Below are 13,739 nucleotides of genomic sequence, written 5' to 3'. Positions count from 1 at the left end.
TTGCATCCTCCTGATGGCAACCGTTGTTTGTTTGTGCATCCTGATCAACGATGGCAGGACTATCTGTTTTTCTCTAATCAAGAAGACTAATTTATGCTGTAACTGAAATAGTACAACAATACATAATATAATACTTTTCATATTATATTTAAATAATTATCTATTCAATTTTCAAAATGAGGTCCGGGATACTGGAGCTCCGGAGAAAATTATATGCAAAGAATATTAACAAATGCTGAATTTTAACAGTATGAAATCAAAAGCAATAATTGTCAATAGTTTTATAGAAATTGTTATTGAAATGCATCATATTATAATATCTATAATAACAATATATAATTTTGATATTTGTTTATTATTATTTATTTGATTAATAAATAGTATTTTATTTATTTTATTAATAATAATAAGAATTGTGTTAATAATGTTCATCTTTATTATTTTATCATAATTTTCATTCTGTTCTATTCTATTCTATACTATTCTGTTCTATTCTATTCTGTGTAAAATAATATAATATAATAAGTTGATATTTTATTTATTTGAATAAGTAATCATATTTATAAATTATTTTTTTATTAATTTACATTTTATTATTTATTTATTATTTATAAAAATTGAATAATAAGTAGTGTACATGTATTATGTATTGTTAATAATGTTAATCTTTTTTCCACGTGTTCAAGAATTTTATTTGGGTTGTATCATCCAACCGTTTTTGCCTTTCACCTTTTTTATTCTTATATTGACTAGAAAAAAGATAAATATTTAATTTAATAGACAATAAATATTTTTTAGATAATATTTGAATAACTTGTTGTTGTGCAACAAAGTATGAAAGCATTAAATTGTGGAACTTTTTAATATCATGCTTACTACTACGCAATATAAAAATGTCTGTATACATGTAAATATGGGGATCATCCTATTTTTTGATTTGAAAATGTTATACATATTTTATTCTTTCTTCAGTTCCCCTATGGAGTCAGTGCTGTTCTATGCCATTACCACGTTACACAACCTGTTACTGCACCAGGAGGGAGCCAAGATGGCGGTGCGTCTGGCCGATGGACTGCAAAGGATGGTCCCTCTTCTGAGAAAGACTAACCCCAAGTTCCTGGCCATCACCACAGACTGCCTGCAGCTGCTGTCTTACGGCAATCAGGAGAGCAAGGCATCGTATCATCACTGAGAATGCATTGCCTTAGAGACTGATTGCACTTAAAGTATATTTGTGGCCTTAATCTGTGTGTTTTTTCTCTCTTCACAGTTGATCATCCTGGCAAATGCTGGCCCAGAAAGTTTGGTGTTCATTATGAGAAACTACAACTATGAGAAGCTCCTATGGACCACCAGCAGAGTCCTGAAGGTGCTTTCTGTCTGTCCAAGCAACAAGCCGGCTATTGTTGACGCTGGTGAGTAAATGTGTGTGTTACGTTCTTCATTTAACACTCTTTTCCCCTTTGTTTCACTTTTATGTATTTTTGATTCCAAGACCCTGGAGGAATATTCATTTCACTTTTCTTTCATTCTCAAGGTCTTTTCTCATGGGCATTTTTGTATAATTTCCTTGTAATATCACAATCTCCATCTCTTTTTTTCTGCTTCAGATTTTGTTTGAGGGTGTTGTTGGCTTTTTTGCATATTTTTCCTCACTTTTTGCTGAATGAATTTGCATGAGTTTTATAGACATAAGTGATTATTACATTATGAATTATTTCTGAGATTACCGCAAATGATAACCATTTGTTTTTTGTGTAACAATTTGTCTCCGTTATGTATTGTAACCCTCGTTCCCTAATGGATGCTACGTCGTTGACTGATGCAAAATGGGATATCACTTCGATAGACCAATCTACTTCGAGTGTAAACTAAACGAGCCAATGCACATTGGCATGCAATTATTGCATCCAGCTGCCGCTGATCACAGCGTGAGTATAAGAAGGCAGCAGGTGCAATGCATACAAGGTTTTCGCTGAGGTGCCGAGCCTGAGACCCAGCAGCTCAGCGTCGGTACAGCAACCATGGCGACGGGACTTGGGGCTCTATTTTAACGATCTGAAACGCAAGTGTCAAAGCGCGAAGCGCAAGTAACTTTGTGGGCGGGTCTCGGCACTGTTGCTATTTTCCCGGCGGGATGAATGGCTCTTGCGCCCGGCGCAAATCTAAAGTGGGTTGGTCTGAAGTAGCTTCATTATTCATAGGTGTGGTTTGGGCGTAACGTGAAATAAACCAATCAGAACTTCATCCAACATTCCCTTTAAAAGCAGGTGCGCAAGTTCCATTATGGATTGCTATTATTATGGCGTATTTACCAGGCGCACGCCAGGAGCGGTTCACAGCCGAGGAGACTGATGTTCTTGTAAGAACAGTGAAAGACAGAGAAGTTGTGTTGTATGGGGATGGGAGAAACCCACCCAAAATAGCGTCGGTTAAACAGGCGTGGGAGGAAATAGCCACAATTTGTCAGATGTCCTTAAATACACATGTCTTGCCACTATTTGGCCAACAGGTCTGATCCTTAATTAGCCTATTAAAATTAGCCTGAATAATTTGTAAGCTAGATTTATGCCTATTTTTTCACATCTTCGTGGCACACCACAATGATTTCCGTCATCTCACGTGTTAATATTTTTTAGTGTAACAATTTATGATTTGCAACTGTTGCAGCTGTGTAGATTACATGAGCAAAGTGTATGCACGTTGTGCACGCTATACATTATGGTCAAGCATGCGCCCTTAAAATAGCATAATGAACAACGCGCAACGCGCCACTGACTTTAGACTAGGTTTTTTCTGGTCAGTGGCGCAATTGTTTAATGGAACAGCAAAATAGCACCAGGGATTGTTTGCGCCGGAACACGCCTCCTTTTTTGCGCTGAACCGCCCAGGGAGCGCAAGTTCATTCACTAGTTTAGCGACGTGCTTCAGTGGAGGGAAAAGCGCGCTTTGCGCGGGTGCAAAATAGGAATGACACATGCGTCGGTGTACAAAGTCAATTGCGCTGGGTGCAAGATAGGGCCCTTGGTGTCTCCGTTCCCTCCTTCAGGGAATGAGGGTTACCATACGTAACCGAGACATTCCCTTTCAGTCAGTCACTCTAGACGCCACTTCAGTGACCAACGCAAAATGGGATCCTTACCAAAGCGCCATGGATGTTGCCCCTTCCAGTGCCCTGTGCGAGCCGCTTGCGCCCCTATAAGGTGTAGGCCGGGGCTCGGAACAAGTAGTTCCACTCACCATTGTCAAAGCACTACCTCGCTGGGTTGGTTAACACTGGGAAAACGTACCCATTCCGCTTGGAACAGGGATGCTGCGAAAGCCCCTTCCTTCCCGAAGGAGGTCTCGGGAGCAAAAACACATATAGCATCCGTTTAGGTGTATATGGAGAAATTTGAGGTGATTAAAACCCTCTTGGAAGGGAAGAATTCTGCCAGGGAAAGACGGGTCTAAGGCTGTACCATGGACTATACACATACAAGTACCGCTTAGGTCTCAATATGGAACCCAGCCTTCCATGGTTCTCAAGGATTCATCATGAAGGCCTGGCACCGTATGTTCCGCTGCGTCCAGCTGCCTAGGGTGATGGAGGATCTCAACAGGGTCTACAGTACGGACACTCTTGAGCAGTTTAAGCAAGTCGACACTAACCAGAGCCTCTCAGTGCCATTACCCGTTTGAGGTGAGAACACAGGAGGATACCGGACGTGTTAGGGTTAACCTAGCCCGCAGCTCTACAGATATCTGTCAGTGAGGCGCCACGAGCCAGCGCCCAGGAGTATGCAACACTTCTAGTTGAGTGAGCTCGCAACCAGAATGGGCAGGGCACACCTTGAGCCTGATAAGCCAGGGTTATGGCATCCACAATCCAGTGGGCTATCCTCTGCTTAGAGACGGCACTCCCCTTTTGCCATCCTCCGTAACAGACAAAGAGCTGGTCTGAGGTCCTGAAGCTTTGTGTTCGGTCTATGTAGTATCTCAATGCTTGGACCGGACAGAACAAAGCCAGAGCTGGGTCTGCCTCCTCCAGGAGCAGCGCTTGCAGGTTCACCACTTGGTCTTTGAAGGGTGTAGTGGGAACCTTGGGCACGCAGTCAGGCCGGGGCCTCAGGATTACCTGGGAGTCAGCCGCAGGTCCCCTACCCTCTTGATGGAAGCCAGTGAAAGAAATTTAATGAAAGAAACTTTAGCTCAACTGACTGCAAAGGCTTGAATGGGCCCTGCTGTAATGATTTAAGCACTAGAGTCGGGTCCCAAGAGGGTATAGAGGGGGGTCGGGAAGGATTTAACCTCCTGGCCCCTCCAAGGAACCTGACGATGAGGGCATGCTTAGCCAAAGGCTTACCCAGAACCTTCCGACTCCATAGGAAGAGGTGGCGGGCGAGTTGTGACATATGACAGAAGTGCAGACCACCTTGTCGGTTTATGTACGCAACAGTCGCTGTGTTGTCAGTTTGGACCAGCACATGCTTGCCTCGTAAGAGACCTTTGAGACAGTTCGAGGCAAGGTGTACTGCTAACAACTTTAGCCAACTGATGTGTCACTGCAGATGCGGGCCTGCCCAAACCTCTGAGACTGCATGCCCGTTGTACATGGCCCCCCAGGTGGTGGTGGAGGCATCCGTGTAAACCACAGCATTCCTGGATATCTGCTCTAGGGGCACCCCTGCCTGGAGAAATGCAAGATCTGACCACGGGGTGAGGGTTTGGCGACAGGCCGGTGTAACTTGGACCCGGTGAGTGCCGCACTTTCATGCCCAACTCGGGACTCGGCCATAAAGCCAGTCCTGGAGTGGTCTCACATGTAACAGGCCGAGTGGTGTAACTTACCGGCAGTGCCTATGCGGCTTGTGGATAAGCTGCTTCTGCCTTGTGGAAAATGCTCTTTTAATGCTGAGGCACACAGGTGAGATGGCCGCTTGCAACACGACAAGGGGAAGTGCAGCCTGAAGTGTGCAACACACTCGACACTGGAACAACCGCCACTGAAACGCTGTCTCGCCAACACAGGAAGCTTCCCAGAGCGTGCTGATCTTGCAATTCACCGTAGACACAGTTGAGGTAAGCAGGTGCTCAGCTTTGAAGCGAAAAGCTGGTAAGCATTGCACCTGCAGCTGCCTTATACTCATGCTGTGATCAGCGGCAGCTGGATGCAATAATTGCATGCCAAATGTGCATTGGCTCGTTTAGTTTACACTCGAAGTAGATTGGTCTTGTGACGAGTGGGGCGGGGCCGAGAGCTGTGGGAACGGGGAAAGGTTGGTAGAGTGATTTGGAAATGAGCGACACCTGCTCAACCCACTGGTCTCGAGTCCCACGGAGGAGACTGAAGGATAAAAAAAACAGGAGCGATGACAGTGAAGGATGAGAGAAAACGTGAAGCGATATCCCATTTTGTTGTCGGTCACTGACATTATACATTTATTTTTTGTCACTTTTTATCAATTGTATGTCTCCTTGTTAAATAAAATGATTAATTAAAAAAAGCCAAACTCAACTGCCAAAAATAACTGAAATTTGAATGCAAATCAGTGGATGATTCAGCTTTCTGAGCTCCTTTGCACAGCATGACCAGGAATCAGTTTTTATGACCGTCAAAGACAGTGGAGGGTGCCAAAAAAAATCTAAGGAGAAAAATGAAATGTGATCAGGAAACGTTACAAGCTAAACTTGAGTCTGTATCCTCCACATTGGCACTATGAATCAACATAACAGTAGCATATCATTGTATGATGATCACTGTATAGGTTTTACCATATTAACTCTGACCTTTCAGCGAAATAATACTTAGAAATAAAATGTCGAAGCATTCCAGAGCTGATCTCATAAAAGTCTTCAAAGTTATGCCATCCTCCTGCCATGTCCTCCTCTCATATGACGTTTTGACACTTGCTTGGATTGGGTAGTTACAACAGTGGATGAGAGACAGTTTTCAAGGATGTCTCCTAATCTCCTTCCCTCTTTTTATCTTCCTAAGCCATGTGGCTTTTAGTTTATCTTTGCAGAGTCTGAAAGACATTTCTCTCTCCTTGGCAGACAATGCTTAATCCATGGAGTAATACAGCCACTTTCTTTTTAGAGCAGGTTGTGTAGCTGGATAATTTTGTCCTTTCTTCCTTTTTTTGTGTGGCTAAGTCCGATAAATATGGACTCTAAGCCTTTTTCTCTCCGTTTGGCAGGAGGTATGCAGGCTCTGGGCCAACATCTCACAGGTTCGAGTCAGCGCCTGACACAGAACTGCCTGTGGACCCTGAGGAATCTCTCTGACGCTGCAACCAAGCAGGTAAAATGAGCTGTTCCTCTCTGTAGACCATGTGCTTTTACAATGGTGTAATGTACTTAAAGGAGTAGCTCATCCAAAATAGAACAGTAAAGATATTTTTTTACTGAAACTCTGGTCCTTGGTGATTCATAAAATGCAGCTGCCTGTCTTTGGAAATAAAAAAAGCAAATCAAGGACCACTGAATAGCCTACCTGTGGCTCCTGACGATACATTAAGGTCTTATGAAGAGAAATGATCAGTCTTATTTACATTATTTACAGACATTATTTACAACATTATTACCTCTAATCCAGAGCCTCAGTCAAACGGAGTGATGTCCGGTTCACAAACAAATCATTCTTTTGAAATGGTTCTTTTTGGTGACTGAACCGAAACTTTCAATTCAGGCAGCACAGATCTACAAGTTACTCAGTCAAAACTCACTACAGATGCCTGTCATTCACTCGGACTTGAATTGAGCCAAAACACCGGTGTATATGATCCAATGATGAAAGAAGTCATTTAGCGCTCCATTTCCTTCAGCAGTCACTGAACTGAGGAAACAGATCGTCTGAACTTTTGAACAGCAGTGTAAAGTGAAATGTATTGCATTAACTTATATTATTGTTTCATCTCCACACAGGAAGGCCTGGACGGTCTCCTGCAGATCTTAGTGAGTCAGCTGGGTTCAGATGACGTGAACATGCTGACCTGTGCTACTGGCATCTTGTCAAACCTCACCTGCAACAACGCACGCAACAAGGCCCTGGTCACTCAGAGCGGTGGGGTGGAGGCCCTCATTCACGCCGTGCTCCGGGCTGGAGAGAAAGAGGATGTGGCCGAGCCGGCCGTCTGCGCCCTACGTCACCTCACGAGCCGCCACCTCGATGCAGAGCTGGCCCAGAATGCAGTGCGTCTGCACTACGGCATCCCAGCCATCACCAAGCTCTTAGGCCAGCCGCACTATTGGCCTGTGGTAAAGGTCTGTACGTGTTATTTTGTGTGTGTGTATGTGGGTGTGTCTGAATTGCTGCCAGTTTGAAAGTCCTCTCCGCCGTTTCAATTTAAAGGACAGATTTGAATCGTCTGGGGGCAGTTCTTGCATGCCTTTGATGTCTAAGAGTGCTGAGGCTTGCCTCTCGCGTTAAGCTTATTTGCTGCCGGATCTTAGTCATTGAGAAGCACTCCTACGCTACTCTGGGGCTTCGGTGTAATTTTGAGGACACTAGCTGGAACAATATAAGAGCCCTCAAGTATCATATGCAAGGAACCGCTGCCATACACAGACTGAGAGCTGGAAATCATTGTATCTGAATGACTGAAATAATTTTGTGTTATATAGAAGAAACATTTTATGGAATTGCTTGAAGGTTAGGAAATTAGGATAGTCGCACTGATTTTTGGAAGCAAAAAGGCATCAGGAGTCACTGATTTTCATGGAACGTTGAGCAACGGAGACCCTTTGTGATGCAATAAAGTTTGTTAGAACTTAACTTGTAAATTGTAAATGTGTAAATTATTATGGCTCTACCAATGATGCGAATTTGGTGCGGGACTCTTTGTGTTGGGGGAGTGGCAGATGGGGAGTGTGCATGATCAGGCAACTTAAATATATATATGTGTATATATATATATAATGTGCTTTTGTCATCTTTATTTGTTTTCTGGTGGTGGTGTTTTAAATATAATTATTTTAAGTTTTAATTATTTTAAAGTAGGTTTAAATTCTTTAATTTCAGTTATAGTTTTTCATCTAATCATTTATTTTTATATTATTATTCCAATTAACAAAAATGTTTTAGTTAAAGATAATAACCCTGGTTTGGTGTTGCAAAAGGTCCAGAAATAACCAGTTTTGAGCTTCATGTTTTGTTTTTTTAGGAAATTAATACTTTTATTCAGCAAGGATGTGTTAAATAAATCAAGAGTGACAGTAAAGCCATTTATAATGTTCCAAAAGACTTTTTATTTTGAATAAAAGCGGTTCTTTTGAACTTTCTATTCATCAAAGAATCCAGAGTGTCCACCAAAATATTAAACAGTACAACTGTTTTCAACATATTATGAAATGTTTCTTGAACAGCAAATCAACATATTAGAATGATTTCTGAAGGATCATGTGACATTGAAGACATTTAAATTATCCTGAAAATTCAAATTTTCCATCCCAGGAATACATTACCTATTAAAATATATTCAAATAGAGAACATTTATTTTAAATTGTAATAATATTTCACAATTTTACTGTTTTTACTATACATTTGATAAAAAAAATGTTTGCCTTGGTGAGCATAAGAGATTTGTTTCAATAACATAAAAAATTTTTAACAACCCCAAACTTTTAAATGATAGTGATTACATTCCAAACATTTGCCCTTAATATTTGTATATAAAAATGAAATATTGCAGATGGTCAGTTTTCCTCTGCACTTCTAAAATAACCATCAGATGCAGTAACCAACCAGTTGTTTTATCTTGCCTCCATGCCAGTCAAAGCCTTTGAATCTTGGGGAAATCAGAAAGGTCGTGCTGGATGTAATTGGCTGTCCTCAGCTCTCTGATTTGTGGTGGGCCGGACTCTGATTGTCTGTCTGTGGGGCACGGGCTCCCGGCATGCATGATCTCCCACTTAATCGTTTCAGACCGTTGGAGCAGAAACCTGTGTGTGTGTGTGCTGTGATCTGTTCAGCATGTGTGTATTGATCCAGAAGAACAAGAATACCAGGTTTTCATTTTCACTCACAGTCTGCATGCGGAGATTCCTGATTGAATAGGAAATCTTGAAAATATAAGCATTTGCATTGATTGTGTACTCCGGTGTTTTGTGTGTTGCTCTCCACTGTTTCATTCAGTGATTAGTTTGTGTTGATGTTGAGCTGACCAATATAGTAGTGCTTTTAGACTATATCGACATCATCACACTGCCGAGTTTTTACGTTTTCACTATCATTGCCGTTGTTTAAATGTAGTCAGGTATTACTTTATTGCTTGAGCGGAAGTGTCCAATAAAAGGTATATTAACAAGGTAAAAATCTAAAAATCGAATTGCTTTTATTAGGCTACAGATACAAGTTCATCTCATATGCATGAACATAATTTGACACATTTTTCAAATCTACTATTAAACTTTTTTTTTTTTTTACAGTAAAACATTTTAAATGTGGTACATACTTTGTGAAGCTTTAAATAATGCAGTATACTACAAGACACAGATTTTACTAAGAATTAAAAAAAAAATTCTAGTGCTGTAAATTGATTTTTTCTCTTTTTTTTTTTTTTACAAATCAATTAATTGCGATTAATCCCACCTACCAAGTTATTCAATATATTTTTTATATTGGAATATTTTCACGTTTAATCTTCAAATTAATGAAGAAAAAACATGAAGACAGTATATTTTAAATATTTGTTTGATGGCATCTTTTTATGACTGAAAGCAAGTATCACTGTTACCAATTATACTGCTGTCTCTATGATTTTTTTTCTCCTAACATTTAACCATTGACTTTAGCCATTCAACATTACAGTATAATTGCTATCAATTTTAACATCTATTAGACTTTTAAAAATAACTTCTAATTCAAGTGAACCTAAAACAATCTTTACATAGACCCATTATAATAAATGTCATATTTAGCTACCCGTTCCCTTCAGCAAGCTGAGAATTAAATATACAGAAATGTATAAATTTATCAATCACTAAATTCTAAATGAAATATAGACAAATCCTTAAAGCTGCAACTGTGATTGATTTCCTGTTTCTTCTTGTGTTCTTTGATGAACAGACATCATTGCAGCTGGTTATTCGGTTATTTTGGATGCTATTACTTTGAGAGCTGCCGCTGCTGAACAAGACGCAGCTCTGACATGCATCATATTTTCTCACAGCCCTTTAACTTTTCTGACCCACTTCAGCTCTTAAAGTCTCTACTAATGAGCTGACGAGTTGAATCAGGGTATTGTAACAGTATGGCCCAATTTTATGCATTTTATCACTGATCTGGACATGGTTAATTTAAAGCCGAACTATTTATTTTATAATGGCTCCTATATGGAAACCAAAAAACTGTTCAACGGTTTTACAAATGAGATTCATGAAGACCTTATGTACTACAGTTGGACCGTCCCAGTTTGGCTGATGGCTTGGGTTGCACCCAGGCCGGTTGGAAAAGACGGATCACTAATGCAACACACATGAGAGCCCAGTGTGTGGAATGCATTGCATCATGTTTATTTGCAGCATTTTCAACACTTGACATGGCTTTTCGTCCCACCCTGCAGAGATCTGCTCTATCAGTCACTGTTCTCTAATCAGCAGAGGAACATTGTTGACTAATGATGCGTTATGAAGGAGGCTGGAATTAAGCCTTTACCCAAGTCTCTTTGTGCACAAATGGTTGGGCAGAAGTAAAATGACAGACACTTCACATAAATGCATGACATTTATTTGAACTATATCGTGGAGTGATATACAGGTGATTTCACCAGCAAAGACTCAAATGTGCATTGATGCCTCCAGAAACATTTGAGATTGCATTCAATCTTACACCCCCTAAATTTTATAATCAGCTCAGATTTTTAATATTAAAAAAAACATTATTGCTGCATGTAACATTGCTCGGTTGCAATCAAGTTGATGTCAGTGCCTGGGCTTCAGTCAACAGGCATCACTTTGGGATTTACAAGAGTGAGTCACTTGTTAAAGACGATGAAAGCTTTGAGGAATGGACTTACAATGGAGCTGCACTGTGATGAATTTACAACAACTGAGTTAAGACTCAGATTATGTCTTTTTGAAAAGGTACAGCGGTACAAAAGTGGGGCACGGTTTATTGAGTTGAAGAGAATTTAGCCGTCACAAAGAAAAATCCCAAAGAATATCTTTTTTAAATTATTTTTTCATAGGCTGCAATAATTCATAGTGCAGGAAGTGTTTGGAGCTCAATGTGCTCAGCTTCGGCGAAATACAGAGACGATCTAAAGCACGCATCTCAATATAAAAAATAATAAATGTTATAATAATATATAAATAATATATAGTAATAATAAAATATATATTTTTTCATTAAATTCTTCCAAATTATCTGAACTATTCTATTTTAATGTATTTATTTACTTACTCTGTTTTAGGTATTTGAAGAAAAATGATCAGCTAATGTGATATTTATATGAAATTCAGTACTATATAAACGTTCAGCTCATTTCAATATAATCTCAAATTTCACATTAAATTCTTCCATGCTATTTATTTCTATTCATTTTTATTTTTCAGAGTTTTTTATTTATTGAAATGAAATTCAAATGAATCATTTAAATGATATTAACATTAATATTTAGAGTAATTTTATTTACTTTGAAAACCATTGCATTAATCCATTTGTGAGCATTAGAAAGCAATAAGAAAATTCAAACAAACATGAAAATGCTCTAAACACTCATTAATTATATGCATTTTTCGCACTATAGGCCACAGTGGGTTTGATTCGTAACTTGGCCCTGTGTCCAGCCAATCAGGCGCCTCTAAGAGAATCTGGCACAATCCCTCGACTGATCAACCTGCTATTGAAAGCTCATCAGGAAACTCAAAGACATGGCTCAGCGGCCCAGCAGACCTATCAGGTGCGTTTGGAGCTTTTTATACCTGTGCATGGATTTGTCGTATATACTCTTTATTCACCCTCACATATAGTCCGAACTCCGAAGCCCTCAAAGGGAGGACAAAATACAGCCCAGTTAGCATCAAGGTCCCAGTCCCAGTATATGGCATGGACCAGATCCCTTTAGCATTAGAGTTAATGTTTTCTTCTCACTTTTTTATTTCCACAGGATGGCGTGCGAATGGAGGAGATCGTGGAAGGCTGTACAGGGGCTTTGCATATACTGGCCAGAGATCCCATCAACCGAGGAGAGATCGCCAGCTTGCAGACCATTCCTCTGTTTGTGCAAGTACTGAACCAACTTATGGCAGTTTTGGCAGTGAAAGCAGTTCACCTGTGTGTGTGTGTGTGTGTGTGTGTGTGTGTGTGTGTGTGTGTGTGTCTGTTGTGATGTGTGGGTGTTGCGGGCGATGGCTGCTGTCTGTATGTGTGTGTGTGTTTGTCAGTGTTTATATATTATGATACCAGTGTCAACGAAGCTACATTTAAAGCTTTCTTTTAAAATAGAGTCAAGCTACTCTTTTGCAAGCTACAAGCTACACTACAAGCAGTAGTGAAAAAGAAGTTAGATAAGCTACGAGCAAAAATAAATAAATAAAATCAAATAAACAAAATACCATAAGGGTGTGATATATTTTTGAAATACATAAATATCAGATGATATCATTTATATTTAGATTCACATTTTTCTGCCACAACAACAAGCAGTGTAGAGTCATCGTATTAAATTTGAAGACATACATACTAAATAATAATGCCAAATTTATATAATTTATATAGAATAAAACATAGTGATACATGATAGCATTTAACAAAATATTTCACTTAATTTTTTTTTACAATCTTTTACAAACTGACTTATGTGCAGTGTTATGGCATTTATTTATTTTGAAAACATTTTTGAATTTTTTTTTTATTTACTATATATTTAGTATTTATTATAGTATAGTATACTATACTATATATTTTCATCTAATTTGTGATCTAATATTTATATTATACTGTATTATATTATATGTTGTTTTATTTCGGCTTTATTTCAACTAACGAATAAGATTATTAATAGTTTTAGCTTTAACAACACTGCCTTTGTGCAGGAACTCAGTGTTGATTCATATAGATGAATCTGCTAAATGAACCAATTCACTAAAATCATATTTCCCCAAACTGACAGAGAGTGTTAAAAATTATGTTGGGAATTATCTGTGCAAAATAAAATATGACATTAAAATAGTGATGAAGTGGTTAGTTGCTATATGTTGGGAAAAGTGGTTTGTTACTGAAAAAAGCGACAGAGTTATGTTACGATATGGGAAAAATACTATTGTCACTCATTTTAGTTGCTTCCCAAAAAACTGTGCATTATTATTATGGTACATGCTTTTACTGTAAGTCCAAAGTAACTTAAAAAAATAGGAAACAAATTACACTAGAAGTGCAAGAAAAATAAAACCTTGTAATGAGATGTAGGTGTTGATGAAGCAGTAGTGAAACAGCAGCACAGATGAGTTTTTTTGTGTGTGTGTATGACCCCTCTCATTCTTTGACTTCCTGTTTCCTGTTAGCTTCTGTACTCCTACGTGGAGAACATAAAGCGTGTGTCCGCTGGTGTTTTGTGTGAACTGGCTCTGGATAAGCAGTCTGCTGAGATGATTGACGCAGAAGGAGCATCTGCACCTCTAATGGAGCTCCTGCACTCTCCCAATGAGGGGATTGGTGAGTGATGCCCATCCAGAGGAAGCTATTTGGGGGCAGCTGTGGCCTAATGGTTAGAGAGTCAGACTTGTAACCTGAAGGTTGCAGGTTCGAGTCTCGGGT

General features: G+C 39.4%; 1 protein-coding gene across 1 annotated transcript in view; it reads left to right on the top strand.

Annotated features, from left to right (window-relative positions):
• The window catches only part of LOC113062412 (junction plakoglobin-like), a 68,486-nt gene that overhangs the window by 42,592 nt on the left and 12,155 nt on the right, over positions 1–13,739 (top strand). The window contains exons 6-12 of the mRNA XM_026232244.1: positions 973–1,174; positions 1,271–1,415; positions 6,180–6,283; positions 6,907–7,245; positions 11,731–11,883; positions 12,091–12,210; positions 13,487–13,637. Coding sequence (XP_026088029.1) covers positions 973–1,174; positions 1,271–1,415; positions 6,180–6,283; positions 6,907–7,245; positions 11,731–11,883; positions 12,091–12,210; positions 13,487–13,637 — 1,214 coding nt within the window. The remainder of the gene's footprint in view (positions 1–972; positions 1,175–1,270; positions 1,416–6,179; positions 6,284–6,906; positions 7,246–11,730; positions 11,884–12,090; positions 12,211–13,486; positions 13,638–13,739) is intronic.

Source organism: Carassius auratus, chromosome 44, assembly GCF_003368295.1.
Source record: "Carassius auratus strain Wakin chromosome 44, ASM336829v1, whole genome shotgun sequence".
Lineage (NCBI taxonomy): Eukaryota > Metazoa > Chordata > Actinopteri > Cypriniformes > Cyprinidae > Carassius > Carassius auratus.
The sequence above is the reverse complement of the archived record's forward strand: the minus strand, read 5'-3'. Positions and strand labels throughout refer to the sequence as shown.